The sequence below is a fragment of the Mesoplodon densirostris genome, chromosome 5, assembly GCF_025265405.1.
Source record: "Mesoplodon densirostris isolate mMesDen1 chromosome 5, mMesDen1 primary haplotype, whole genome shotgun sequence".
In the NCBI taxonomy this organism is placed as follows: domain Eukaryota; kingdom Metazoa; phylum Chordata; class Mammalia; order Artiodactyla; family Ziphiidae; genus Mesoplodon; species Mesoplodon densirostris.
In genome coordinates this window covers 129,523,384-129,538,416 of record NC_082665.1, presented here as the reverse complement: position 1 = coordinate 129,538,416, position 15,033 = coordinate 129,523,384, and the positions used below count along the sequence as shown (strand labels likewise).

General features: G+C 44.4%; 1 protein-coding gene across 2 annotated transcripts in view; it reads right to left on the bottom strand.

Moving 5' to 3' along the window:
- Nucleotides 1-8,818, bottom strand: part of LOC132490817 (ubiquitin-conjugating enzyme E2 E2) — a 350,790-nt gene extending 341,972 nt beyond the window's left edge. For both annotated transcript variants that reach the window (XM_060099484.1, XM_060099485.1), the window contains exons 1-2: nt 8,735-8,818; nt 2,489-2,672 (exon numbers count right to left, since the gene is read on the bottom strand). In XM_060099484.1, coding sequence (XP_059955467.1) covers nt 2,489-2,664 — 176 coding nt within the window. In that variant the 5' untranslated portion in view covers nt 2,665-2,672; nt 8,735-8,818. The remainder of the gene's footprint in view (nt 1-2,488; nt 2,673-8,734) is intronic.
- Nucleotides 8,819-15,033: the final 6,215 nt, after the last annotated feature.

Here is a 15,033-nt window from a genome sequence, read left to right as displayed (position 1 = left end):
CTGTATCCAACATTACTTCTCTGTAATACATGAAAACTGAAATTTTTTTTCAAGAAAACATGTTTCTACACCTAATTATTAATTCTACAATTATAGCACATTTTATGCAATTGAACATCTATGTGCAAAGTACTTTTCTTGAGTTACTATAAAAATCTGAGTTTTTCTAGTTTAACAAATAGCGTTAAGTCCTCAGAGTTTAACATATACCTCATTTTCCTAAAGTTTATCAAATGGACTTGGAGAAATATCACTGTAGACTTTAACTGGCTGTGAGGACGGGACCGTTATTATCCCCATTTTACAGAAGATAAAGCTGAGGCGTAGAAATGTTAAATTATGCATCTAATATCACAGAGAGACTAAATGCCAGAACCTAGAATCAAACCCGGATCCAGACGATTAACTCTGGCTCACAAAATGACACTATTTGGAAAAGACGTCTCATCTGAATAGAAATCATTTATCAATAGTAACAAGTTAGAATTTTATTTTGAAACTGCCTCTAACTTGGATCTTCTGAACACGTTAGTACTGGGACTCTAATCTCCACAGAAGATCCAACTCCTACAACACACTCAAGATCTAAGGCAGCCAGTAAAAAACTATCGTGACCCTATTATGTTAGGCACTGTGGTGAATTAAAAAGATGTTAAGTCCCTGCGCTCGCTCGTGAGTCCCAATGTTCTCCTCAGTTGTTAGAACTTAAGCAGAGACGGTGGGGGAAACAAAATTAACCTTCACTATCAACTAAATTGGGGAAAAGGAAAAGGGAAGAATTAAGTTTTTTGTATTGGGTTTTGGGGGGGGGCGGTTTTTTACTTAAAAAATTAGCAGTGAAGCAGCATTTTTATATTTAAAACAAATAGTAAGTGACTAAGTCACTTCAGACACTGTCCCGTAAACCACCCAGAGACCATCTAGAGGAAGGTCATCAATCACAGTTTGAAAACCACAGATTCACAGGAATATATCTGTCAGTGGAGGGATTTTTTTCAGCCAGGAAGCAACTCAAAAGACCCTTCTTACTCTCAGCAGTGCAGTAATACCAGTTGCTATTATGAGCCAATCAGACACTGACTGATTAGAGTTTCTCCATTTACATGGGCCACAATCTGTACTTGAGTACCTCCTACCCACCCACACCCACCTCCTTTCCTTCATCTAAATGCCCTATTTTCTCCACCCCACCTTCCTTATCCGCTCTAACTCCACCCCCACTTCCCCGCAGCAGGGCATTTTGTGTTGCCACCAGGTCCACCAGCTGAGGCCTCCTGGATTTGCGGTGTGACAGCAGAAACAAACTGAACCCTTTCCCCACGCTGGCATATTCGCGTACAGAGGCTCGAAGGTTTAAAGTTCAAGGCTACCTGACTGTCCCACAGCTCTTTCAACAGAGGTCAGGGGTCAGCAGCACACGTCTGGAAAAGGGAAACTGAGAACCCTAGTCCCTTGGAGCGGGCTGCTCACCGCGCACCGTCACCCTAACACCTCTCCCTAGAAAGTCACGTCCTGCCAGGGGCCTGAGAAGCTTCTTCCCAATCCTGTGGACTGACTAGGCCAGAGAGAAACAAGGTCCACTAGCCCACATGGTTTATAATCTTTGGGATGGGTTCCCCCTAATTCACACTACCGAGTAAAGTATAAAGCTATCATTCAACATTCAGACATTCCACTATGCCTAAAATTTAGACTGCTTTTCTTTATACTTCCTATTTGATATAAAAAAGGTATTAAAACAAGAACAGTCCATCACAGGACCAGGCAAGATTCTACTAAATTCAATTCACCTTTAAATTATTTACCAAGAGATATTCTGTAATGTAACAATATTAGAGCAGATTTGTCTGCTGAGTCCAATGACATGCCAATCATCATAAGCAACTGATGTGGCAATAGGGAATCACTCAAATATCTTCCTTCCAGATCTAGCTATTCTCTGCAGAAAAAGAAAATCTGTATCAAGACTGAACCACTGCCTAATATGCTGAAACCAAGATGCATTTGTTACTAAACTCCTGCATTTCTCACTTTACTAACAGGAGTAGTAGGAAATACAGTACCATCCATCCAGTAACTATTTCAATGGACTCACACTCTTTATTCTCTGCTACTGAACAGAATACAATATTAATGGTCAAGGAACCATAAATCAAACCATCACACTTTTACATGCATTTTCCTATACATACTCACCTAACAATACATAAACACACACACACGCGCACACACACGCACACACCCGCACACACACATGCTATGGATATGTACTTTATAAATTTGCCACGCTGTTTAACTGACTTTAAATACCAAAAAGTTCATATTGAATACAGTTAAAACCATGAAAAAGAAGTAATCTTGAAGAAGAAAGAAAAGTCCATGAACTTCATGGTCCACATCCCAGATAAATGACTAAATGCAAGAGAAAGACAAAACTTAAGATGATAAATTGATACTGAAACCGAAGAGGTCACAATAGTTGCGGTACCTTTTAGCACTAGTGGACAACTTAGCAGCTGTTTTGCTGGATATTTTCCCCTCCTTTTTCTTGGGCTGAACTTGTTCTCTCTCTGGCTCTTGCTGGACACTTTCACGCTGGTCTCCATCAGAACTTCCTCCACTAGTGCTCGGACTGTCATCCACTCTTTGGGCCTCAGTGGACATGTTAGATCCTGGATCAGAGAGTTAAAAATCATTTATTCAGTTGTGGGAGGACTGCAGTAAGGCACCTCAAGAAGACAGCGACAGGGCTTCCCTGGTGGCGCAGTGGTAGAGAGTCTGCCTGCCGATGCAGAGGACACGGGTTCGTGCCCCGGTCCAGGAAGATCCCACGTGCCGCGGAGCTGCTGGGCCCGTGAGCCATGGCCGCTAAGCCTGCGCATCCAGAGACTGTGCTCCACAATGGGAGAGGCCACAGCAGTGAGAGGCCCGCGTACCGCAAAAAAAAAAAAAAAAAAAAAAAAAAGGAAGAGAGAGACAATGAATCTTAGACAAACCAAGGAAAGCTCACTATAAAATGAATGACTTGGTCACTTTACAAAACAGTTTTGGGAGCTGCCAAAACTTTTCTTTCATCCATTCAAAGTGTACTGAGGAGAGAAATGAAAAGATACAAAATATGTACACAAAATGCTCATAGCAACATTATTCATAGAACCAAAAAGAGGAAACAACTCAAATGTCCACTAACTGATGAACGGATAAACCAAGTTTGGTATATCCAAACGATGGACTATTACTCAGCCACATAAAGGAATGAAGTATAGTATCTACATGCTACAACATGGATGAACTTTGAAAACATTATGCTAAGTGAAAGAAGCCAGTCACAAAGGACCACAAACTGCATGATTCCATTTATATGAAACATCCAGAATAGGTAAATCCACAAAGACAGAAAAGTCAATAAGCAACTGCCAGGGGCTGGGAGTGAGGAAAGAATGGGAAAGGGCTGCTAATAGGTACAAAGTTTCCCTTTGGGGTGATGAAATGTTCTTAAATTAGATAATGCTGATGTTGTACAACTCTAAATATTCTAAAAACCACAGAGTTACACATTTTCAAAGAGTGAATTTTACAGTACGTGAATTACACGGCAATAAATCTGTTAGCAAAAAAACCTGAGGGCCCACTGCCCACCAGGCACTGTGCTAGGCCCTTTGGTCCCACAAGCATGACAAATCTGACCCAGTGGGTAAGCCAACTTGCTAAGTGCTGTAACAGAGGTTAGTAAAAACAGCCACAAGAACAGAGGAATGGGGCACACTTTCACACCAATATCACATGAATACATCCTCCGGGCTGGGCTAAGGTCAAAATCCTCTAAACCAGTCAATTGTCTAAAGTAACCTTTGTGATAACAGAAGAACACAGAGGCCTCCATGACTCTAGATAAAAACTGAGCTGTATCACAGTGCCAGCGCCGATCCAACAATATACCAAGCAACCATGTTTCACAGGAGATGAAGGCTTTATGGAAACACTTAAGGGTTCTTTTTTTCTTCCCCCCCAGTCTGATGAAATATCCCTCAAGGCTTTCAAATTCCCTGTGCCCTGAGCTCAATGCTCCACAAGCAACTCTGATTACCAACTCAATTTCCTCAATACCTTGGTACACAGGTATTGTAAGTTGTTATAACCTAGATAACACAAAAAAAGTGCCAGTCCTCTCTTCGCAACTGTCGTTCTATCATAATCAGTTTCTGAGTTTGAGTGCCATGAGTACATCCCTTGTGGCCCGGCTAGCTTAGAGTTTACTGACAAATCAAACCCAAACTGACAAAACCCACACCCAGACTCTCACGATGTTACTGTCACCTCATAACCACTTGAGATGGTGCAGCTACCTTCTGAGGTACCTCTTCTTCTTCTTCTTCTTTTTTTTTTTTTTGCGGTACGCGGGCCTCTCACTGCTGTGGCCTCTCCCGTTGCGGAGCACAGGCTCCGGACGCGCAGGCTCAGCGGCCATGGCTCACAGGCCCGGCCACTCCGCGGCATGTGGGATCTTCCCGGACCGGGGCTCGAACCCGTGTCCCCTGCATCGGCAGGCGGACTCTCAACCACTGCACCACCAGGGAAGCCCGTACCTCTTCTTTAATAAACAAAACTACCTTTAAGAAGTGACATTAGGGGCTTCGCTGGTGGCGCAGTGGTTGAGAGTCCGCCTGCCGATGCAGGGGACACGGGTTCGAGCCCCGGTCCGGGAAGATCCCACATGCCGCGGAGCAACTAAGCCCATGCACCACAACTACTGAGCCTGCGCTCTAGAGCCCGTGAGCCACAACTACTGAGCCTGTGTGTCTGGAGCTTGTGCTCCACAACAAGAGAGGCCGCGACAGTGAGAGCCCCGCGCACCGCGATGAAGAGTGGCCCCCACTCGCCGCAACTAGAGAAAGCCCTGGCACAGAAACAAAGACCCAACACAGCCAAATTAATTAATTAATTAATTAATTTAATTAAAAACAAAAGAAGTGACATTAACAACACAAAATATACCTTTAAGAATCACAGATAAATGGGACAAATTCCTTTTGAAAAAGATACTATGTTACTCTCAGTCAAATCAGGACTTGAAATAAAACTGTGTTTGACAGATTGAGAATTAAGAATCAATACGTAAAAGAGAAACATCTCAAATAAAGCACTGTTTTTTATTACTATAATCGGTCCAAATGTATAGCTAGCTGACAATGATTAAAATTCATCATCACCAAAGATTTAACTTGTAGCTTGCTCTAAATCAAAGTGATTTCCTAATACAGACCTTTAGTGGTTGAAATTTGTATGGTAACACAAACCAAAAAGCACTGCAAGAGAAAGGAGGAATCAGGAAGTACAGGGGGTGAAGAGTCAACAGAAATTCCTGAACGTCTTCAATAAGACAACATGCAAACACTGCACCACCACCCTCTCACCCTCAACGGCCCCCTCCTCCATGCAGCTCTGAAACACACAGGGAACCCTGACCGCTTTTCTCTCTACCCTGTAAATGGAGAGCATGAGTCTCCACAGCCGTGACATCTTTTATGAGCACTAAAGTCACTTAATAGAATCCTGAAACACACAGGGAACCCTGACTGCTTTTCTCTCTACCCTGTAAATGGAGAGCATGAGTCTCCACTGCCGTGACATCTTTTATGAGCACTAAAGTCACTTAATAGAATCCTGAAATTTTATATCAGTATGTTTCACATCTAGCTCTAACAGTCCTAACGTATTTCTTGCTTTTTTTTTCCTTTCATTGCTATTTCACTTAAATTCTCACCCTTGGATTTAACACTGACTTTTTTTTCAGCTTACTTCTTTCAGTAAAAGAAATATATCAGAAGTTTAAAACCTTATAAGTATGTATATAAGAGCATGTTAGATAGAGCAGATGTGCATGGGAGTAAGAAAGAGAATAATTCTCAGAGAAAGGCCCTCAGATACAGCAAAATGCTGCTGGCAATATTTTGAGATATGTGAAATGAGTGAGAAATTATTTTATACGTCTTAAACCAGAAGCAATCCATTATATGACAAACATTTGGAAACCTAAATAAAATTCTTTTTATTGAACCTCCAGCTTCAGTTTAATAAACTATGCCTAGAAATTCAGTTGTATATTACATTAGTTATCAAGCTACACGTTCGTCTTAATATTTTTATTTATGTGTAACTACATAATATCTAATAATGCCACAAGTATATATAATTAGTTAAAAGACTACTTCATGATATAATCTGAGCCATAATCTGAAACCCAAATTTCAGAAACTGCTCCAGAATATCAGAAGACTAAAATTAGTCTCACTAGAGAACTACTAAAATACCCAAATAGATGTATAATTTCTACAGTTTCACAATAAGGAAAAAAGATTATTTCCACTTTTGACCTAAGATACCTTATTTTGTCCAAATCTTAACCTACAGATGATAAATTCGCTCAAGGCCACGAATAACCACTATAGAAACTTGTAGAAACAAAGTTTTCATATCTTTTTCAAATATCAAGAGTAAGGGGAAATTCTGTGGCTGTTGGTTTTTGAATGCCTGCTTACAGAAAAAGTACGGGGAAAAATTAAGTGACAACTAATCTTTATTGAGAAAAAACTGTCTATAAGCATTTTAATTAGTTACAAGACTGGTGTTTTGTCTCTCTGAAGTACAAATGAATGTAACTTCCTGAATTAAAACTCTCTAAATGTTATCTTCTAAATCAGTGCTTTAAAATCATCTTTTAACATTAATTCCTAAATAGCTAATTTGATCCAATTATCTAGAGTGAAGGTAAACTTGAATCCCACCATTATAAACATAGAGCTACTCTTCCATGATAGTTTCAAAGATATTAAGATACTTAAATTTATATTTTTGCTTTGTACTCAAAGTAAAACCTGGCTTCTAAATATAAAATAGTAAAGTAGAACTTTCCTCAAATACGAGTTATATTAAGAGTTTAGATATCGTTCTTTCTTCAACACACAAATTACCTAAACCTGTATTAGCTATGTACTCAATATTGTAAATTACAGTCTTGGAAATTAGCAACATCCAAAATGAAACTCACATGTTCCATAAAAATGAAATGATTTGGTTATAAATATTACTGATAACATAAAAACAACCATAGTCACTCCATAAATCCGGATTACTGTCCAGATAAGCCTTATAAGTGTACCTCACGGTATAAAACTGCAAAAGCAAGTGTGCCTTTGAGCTTTTACAACAGGAAAACGCATAATTCTGTCATCTGATTTCTTGCTATTTGTCTTCCCACTCACGTTTCCAAACTTTTCTAAAATGTAAAATAATTTATATTAAATGCAGAATATCTAGCAATAGCCAGCTTTGCACTTACCTGCAGAGATATTTATGCACGAAATAATCGTGGAACACCCAAGTTTTGAGGAAAAGGTGCTATGTCCTGGAGGGGAGCACCTTTCTATAATGGGGTACGACATTATATGAAACCCTCCGTCATTGGCATCAGCCCACATACAAAACTCTAAACAGCCAAGGAGCATCCAAACTGAGTAAACACAAATATTTAGATTCCCAAGGTCCAGACTGAATTATCACCTATTCAGAAACATACATTTTTAGGAATCAGGGATTTTAAAAAAAACAACAACAAAAACCTAAGAAGAACTTAAAATCTTTCTGAACGGCGAGATACTCTTAAGGTAAACCCTAGCATTTCCTTTTTTACTCTTAAATAGAAATATTTGAGTAGACGCTCAAGAATACACAAGGCAAGACGATGAATCTTGAAGACATGCAAATAGGTCTAACAGCCACCGAGCACAGGATGAGGTCTTTCTAAAGCGGCCTTAATTTCCTTAAGGGAAGATGGATTGGACATTTCTGGTCGGTCGTGGGAAAAAAACCACAAGAAGCTACGCTTTATCTTCATTAGAAATGGTAAAGGGCAAAAGGATCAAAACACTAAGAGAGAAGAGAGAGGGAGGGGGGAGAAGAGGGGGAGGGCGGGGGGAGAATCCAGTTTCGAACCAGGCCAGTGGGAGCTGCGGAGAAGAGGTTGGAGAAAAATGGGCTTGGGCTCCAAACTGTGACAAGCGCTGGGCTTCACAAAAGATCAGGACAACACACACTCCACACCAGGGCAAACACAAACACACCCCACCGGGTCTCCAGGCGGGCCCCGGGGGGGCCAGACCCTGCACTCGCCCGGAGAGACACCATGTGCTGCAATTATGCAATTAGTGAAAATAGCAGAAGACCGAGCCGGGCACTTTCCACCGTGACATTTATCCTGTACTTTTGCAAAGACTTAGTTCCATGATGCGGCTGGAGAGGGATGGGGAACCGAGAACGGAAGGGGGTAGAGGATGGGCAGGGAGGGAAGAGGCAGGAGGAGGGGTGGATGGGGAGGAGGGGGAGGGGTGGAAAGGGCGAGAAACCGGGGCAGGAGGCTCGCGGGAGGGGGCGCGGGGACGGGGGCACGCGGGGCGCGGGGAGGGAACCGGGGCCCGAGCGGCACCGAGGGGAGCGGGGGATCGGGGCGGGGGCCCAGCGGGTACCTGAGGGAGGGGCGTCCGCGCAGGTCGCGGGCTCGAGCCCCAGCCCGGGGAGAGGAGTCTGCGGAGGCGCGGGGGAAAGGGGCGCAGAGGAGGCCCCGGTGACGGGATGTCCCCGCGGACCGTCCGGTCACCGAACCCGGACCTGCGCACCGCGCACCGGACCGCCCGGCCACGCCTGTGTCCCCGCCGCGCCCGCGCCCGCCCGGACTCACCCCCGGCGCCGCCGCCGCCGCCCCCGGCCGTTCCAGCTCCGGCTCCCGAGGCTGCTGCCCGCGGCTGTCGCTGTGGCCGCCCCTGAGTCCTGGAAAGTAGAGCCACCGCCTCCGTGAGCCGCCGCCGCCGCCCGGCCGTCCGCGCGCGCGCCCGCGACTGCGCGTGCCCGCGTGCCCGCCCGGGAGAGACCGCGAGAGCGCGAGTCCCACGTCGGCCCGCCGCGCCGCGCGCCTCCCTGCCCCCTCCCCGCTCCGCCCCTCCTCCGCGGGCGCGCGGCCGCGAGGGGGCGGCGGCGGCCGCGCGCACGGCGGGGCCCCGCGGCCGGGCGAGAAGGCTGAAGGCGGCGCGGAAAAGTGAAGTGACAGCCGGGTCCCGGCAGCGGGCAGCGGCGGGGGTGGGCGAGGGGCGTCCCATGGAGAAGGAGCGTCCGGGACAGGGAGCGGGAGGGGGCGGGGGTGGAAAACAGAGGCTGCCGGGCGGGCCGGAGGGAGGGGACGTGGGGACCTTGACGGGCACGCGCGTTAAAGGCAAACACTGGCCGGGGGTGGGGGGGGAGAGGGGAGTTGCCCTAAGGCGAAGCAGGGGCGGCGTGTTACCCCCGGCCACCGCGGCCCTGGCTTCACACTGGCCTCGAAGCTTTCTCGAAGTGGCTACTGGACTGACCCTGTTGACACACTAACCGCAACTCGGACGCGTGGTGTCCACGTGCACCCAGGATGGAAAACTTCGCGATGGCCTGGAAAGTTCGCCCAGGCTAAACCAGCCTCTAAACCCGGCATTGCAGCACGAGGGTCCTTCTGCCTTCGGGGCCCAAAATGTGGGAGCCAAGAGCTTCCAGCCATTCATCCCTGGGATACTGGGGAGAGAGTGCGGGGGGGGGGGCGTGGGCGGGGGGGAGCAGCACTCCCAGAGCGAGTGGGATGCTGCCCTAAGGTCCACTTGAAGGGTATGAGAACAGCAGCAGTGCTGTGGGCGACCCGAGGAAACATTAGGTCCCCCTATCATCTTCACCCCAGATAACCATTAAAAAAGAAAAACCTATTTCTGCTATGCAAACTCGGCTTCCACAAAATTTCCCCCACCTCCACAACTCAAGCAGCCATGCGACCCCAGAGGACAGGAGAAAGTCGAGATCTGTACATATGTCTAGAACTGAACATCTTTTATCAAATGCCTTCTTCAAGAATTGACTATTACTTTATAACATCCCTGAAAATTGCTTCTAGGCTCCATGAATCACCACTGAGCAAAACGTGGGTGTGTTCTATGTATCAGTCAAGGACATCAACAAGCCCTGTTACCCTTAAGCTCTAAAATATGTACTGGAGGATTAGAAATTACCATATCCTGGGCTTATCGTTGATTATATAGCCACCTCTCTCTCACACATGGTGCAATATATTAGTAGGTAAAGATGACATAAAATGCATTGTATTTTTTTAATACTTAGAATATTACCAAATTAAAATATTTCATAGACTGCCTTAAATGTCTACATAACTTATTTTACCTCATGAAATCCATGTGTATTAATATTCTCATTGTATTGACTGTGTTTCAGTATGTTTTGCAACTGTCTGGTGAGAATAGATGACAGAATCCCCATTTCCTAGGTCTCTGTGCTTTTCTCCAAATAAACTACTCTTTTGTATACTCTTAGGTGTATATCTTGTTGGTTTCTGATTGTTCACAATGACTATTTTGTAATAAAGTACTCTTCTATTACAGAAAGTTACCCAGGTTGACTTTTTCAGTCCTGGTCATTGGCAGCTGGGGGCCAGGGATGCAGAAATGGCAACTTCTAACTTTATGAAAGGATTGGAAAAGGCTTCACTGTTCAAATGCTGAAACTGTAGTTGCTACAGGACTTCATTTATCTGTAGATGTTTTAACTGCTATATACTATTCACTGAGTTTAAGAAGGGCATCATAATACAAATCACAGTTACGCTTTTCACTGATTCAAGGAATATTTGTCAAGTACCAGGCACTGTCTAGGTGGTTGGGATATGACATCTCCTCTCAGAGCCTTTCTATCGTTGACTCTGTTTTACACACTACATCCAATTCCTCAGCAAATTCTGTTAACCCTGCCTTCGAAAATATATCCTGAAAGTATCCATTTCTTCCCATCTCCCTCCCCACAGCTAATTCCCTGGTCCAAGCCACCATCATCTCTCAGTAGCAGCCTCTTACCTGATCTTTCTAATTCCCCTATCCACTTCCCCACACACCCCAGCCCCCATCCTACACACAGCATAGGTTGAATATGTGATCCTTTACAACATAGGTTAGAATAGGTCTCTCCTCTTTTCAAAACCTCAGGTGGCTTCTTATTCTAGACCCACAGCCAGAGACCTTACAATGGCTACATGCCACTACACGATTTGACTGCCACCCCAGGCAGGACCCCTCTGACCTCACGTTGTATGACTTCCCCCTCTTTTCTCCCTCCAGCTGCACTGGTCTCCTTGCTAGTATGGAACGCACCAAACATTTCTCAACCAACGGTTTCCTATCTCTGTAACGTGCTTCCCTCCCCCAGCGCCTTCTATCTCCCTTCTCTGCTTTATTTTTCCTCATGAGCATCATAAGAAATCGGAAATAACACACTTTTTACTTATTTATTTTAGTCCTCCCCTTCTCCTCTGTCCCTCTCCCCTCTACATATAAGTACTTTGGAAAGAAGGAGTTCGTCGGCTGGGGTTCATTGCTAGATATATATTCAATAAATATTAGTTGAGTGAATGAAATTGCCCTCTTTCAGTTGCTGGCATGGTAGACATTATTCTAATTTCTTCAATAATAACATTAGCATTTCGCGTGTTCTTAAATTGTACAGGCAAAATGCTAGCACTTTGCATATACTAGCTCACAAACACCCCATAAGGTTGGTTTCATACAGTCACTCCCACTGGACAGATGAGAACACTGAAGAGCAGGGGAATGAAATCACTTGCCCACAATCACACAGCACATCTGGGATTTGGGATCAGCAGTTTGGCTCTAGAGTCTGTGAACGTCAGGACACTTCAGCATGAGTCCAGTGTTAAAAAAAAAAAAAAAAAAGATTTTACTTGATTTTCTCAGTTCCTCTCCCCTGAGACTTAAACTTGGTCTCCAAAACAAATAGCTCACCTTCCTTCGATTTCCTGCTCTGGTCCATCCATGCATCAACGTGAACTCACTCCCTCCTCTCCTACACTTCTTATTTCTAGGCTTTAATATAGAGCCTACATTTTACCCCCTAGAATTGGCAAATGGGAATGTTTTTGTAGGTCTCTTCTTATAACTTTTGTTACTGCCAGCTTTGTGAGTAGCATTAGTTTCCTAGTTTGACTAGAGGGGTGATGAAGAAGACCTCTCTGGGGATAACTGGGCTGGAGTTCAGCAAAACGCGTCATCCTGGTAGAGCTGCTGCTTGTTTACGCAACTTCTATTCTCATTAGGCACCCAATGATCAGGGGTTGTTAAACATTTGGATTGTACCCCTCAGAGGAAATATCAAAATATCATTATTAGTCTGTTTACCAAACTAATAATGGACCCTGAGAGAATGGGATAAAAGACAATAATCTTTTGCTTACAGCCTCGTTTGAAAGGGGCTATAGGCACCCTGTGGTCCCTCTGAATGTCTTAGATATTTAAGAACCCTGTGGGAAAATTGAAGCCCCATTAGAGCTGAAACCCGAAGACCCCACTACCTAGTATAGCACCAACACAGAGGCATGCACCAGGTGTTTAACAAATGCTTGTTGCACAAATGAATAAGTGAATTAATTCTTAATGGAGAATGGAAGGGGTTGAGGACAGATCCCCCTGACTTTCCCACTTGGGCCACCATGTACCGTTGTGTATGTTGCACACTGCAAAACATCAGATGGCACCATTCACATAAATGAAGACGCACACACAGAAGTCTGGCTGTTCCTCCCACCCCAGCCCCTGACCAAGAATGGTAGTCAATCTCAAAGACGGCCCCAATGATGCCTGCCTCCCGGTATTCACACCCTGGTGTAGTCACTTCCCACATCCTACTAGGGTTGGTTGGTATTACACTGAGATGGGATAGCACGTCACTACTGAGATTATAAAAGACATTAGGACTTCCATCTTGGTCCTCTCTGTCCCTCTGTCTCTCTCTCTCTCGTCACTCACTTTGGGAGAAGCTGGCTGCCATGTGGTGAGTGGCCCTATGGAGACACCCATCTGACTACAAACGGAGGTCTCCCCCTGATACCCACATGAGTGACCTCGAGTCCTTCCACCTTAGCTGAGCCTTCAGATGATTCCACCCCACTGGACACCTGCAGTGCAACCTCATGAAAGACCCTGAGCTGGAAACACCCAGCTAAGCCACTCTTGAACCTTGAGATAATCAACGGTTTCAGGCACTAAGTTTTGAGGCTAATTTGCTGTACATCAATAGGTAGTTGAGACTCACTTGAGTCTGCTACTTTTTCTTGCAAACATTCTCCCTGTCAGTCACAGCAGTGTGCCTCCCAATATCCTACACTGTTTAAAAGCCCCTACTTTGCTGTGAGCAACTCAAGGGCAGAGATCAGACTTATTTATCTCTGTGTCTACACTTTAGGATAGAGTAGGCACCCCATAGGGGCTGGTCAAATCAAGGAATATACCTGCTATTCAATTGCCATTTCCTCAAATTATGGAACTTTGGGAGGTAGGTTTCTTAGTGTGCTATGTCTTTCATTTCAACAATCATTTCAAAGAATACACGAGCTCTTTACTATGTCTTAGAAGTTCAGAAGTATATTAACGAATATTTTCCAGAGCTTTATGAACTTTCTGGCCCTCTCTGCAGATTCCATTAAGAAAAATTATGAAATATCCTTATATGTGACCAAAATGAAGAAGATGCTATTTGCTCTCTTTATCTTATTGCTTTTTTCCCTGTACAGTCACCTTAGTACTACTTCTATGTTTGGAAGTGCACAATTTTTTAATAACAGCTTTATCAAGGTATAATTCACCGAGTACACAAGTCACCAATTTAAAATGCATAATTCCATGGTTTTCAGTATATTCACAGGAGGGCACAAGTTTTATGAATGGAGAAGAATAAAGATTCTCCTGCTCTCTTTCACTTGTTGTCTATTCTAGTTTTCTATTGACCAGGGCTTACTATGAGGACCCCATAGGTAAACTATGTCTTTGGACTCTCTGGGATTAACATTCAAACCAGGGTCAAACAAAAAGTTACCATCATCAGAAAAGCCAAAGCCCCCAGTTGATGATTTATCTTACCAGCCTGGCTCTGTTCAGGCTGTGTCCTAGAACAATGGCACCACCACCCATCCAATCCCCTGTATCAGTTGAGTTTTCAAGGAAGCAGACCTCCGGATGAAGTTAGAAGTGCAAGTAATTTATTTATTTACCTATGGGAAAAAAAAGGGAAAAGGGAGCAGAAATAGGCAGGGAAATCCTTCAGGCTACAATGCAGGGTTGACACCTGCGAAAGGAGAGGGGAAGGAAGGAGGTTTGGGGTAGGAAGAGCCTTGGACTGACTCTGAGGAAGTCTCACCTAGCCTAACAAAAAGCTCCAGTGCAAAGATCGTCCATAAAGCGGTCCCACCTTTGGCAGAAATTACCAGGTCCTAGTGCTTCCATCACACTTAGTCCTTTGCAGAGACTGCCCAGGAAGAGCATGTCCTCAGTTCAAAAGGTAAGATGGGTCCTGAAGGCACAGCTGTAAGCTGTCAGCTAACTGAACTCCCCGCATCAGATAAGCAAGTTCTTGCTTGAAGAGTGACCCAAACCATGCATCTCCATAGATGTGTACTCCCCTTGCCTCTTGGTCATGAGAACTCCACATTCGTGAGTATCATTTGACACTAGACTTCTATGTGTCCATCTGCCTTGGACTTGCTAACTTGCATGGCCTCCTTCACTCATGCTATTGCTCACCATCTCCACCTAGGTTATAAACTCTGTTCCTTTGATCATAGCTGATATCTTACCCCCAATTCTTCCATTTGCATTTGCTTAATAGTTGATTTGTTCAATCCCATGCTGTGCTCAACTTTCCTTAGACTGGCCTCAGCAAATCAGAACAAATGCCCAAGTTCTTTGGTGGTCTAAAGACAGAGCGAATAGAGTATTAGCTTTCTCATTAATTCCTTTCATTTCTCTCCCTTTTAAAGGTAAGAGAAAGGGGCCCAATGAAGGACACTCTGAAGACTATATAAGAATTTTAAAAGTTGGCTTCTTTTCCCCCTCTGACATATTCCAACACTAAGGAGTTATGCACTTGTAAGGAAGGTTCAGTTGGAAGAGA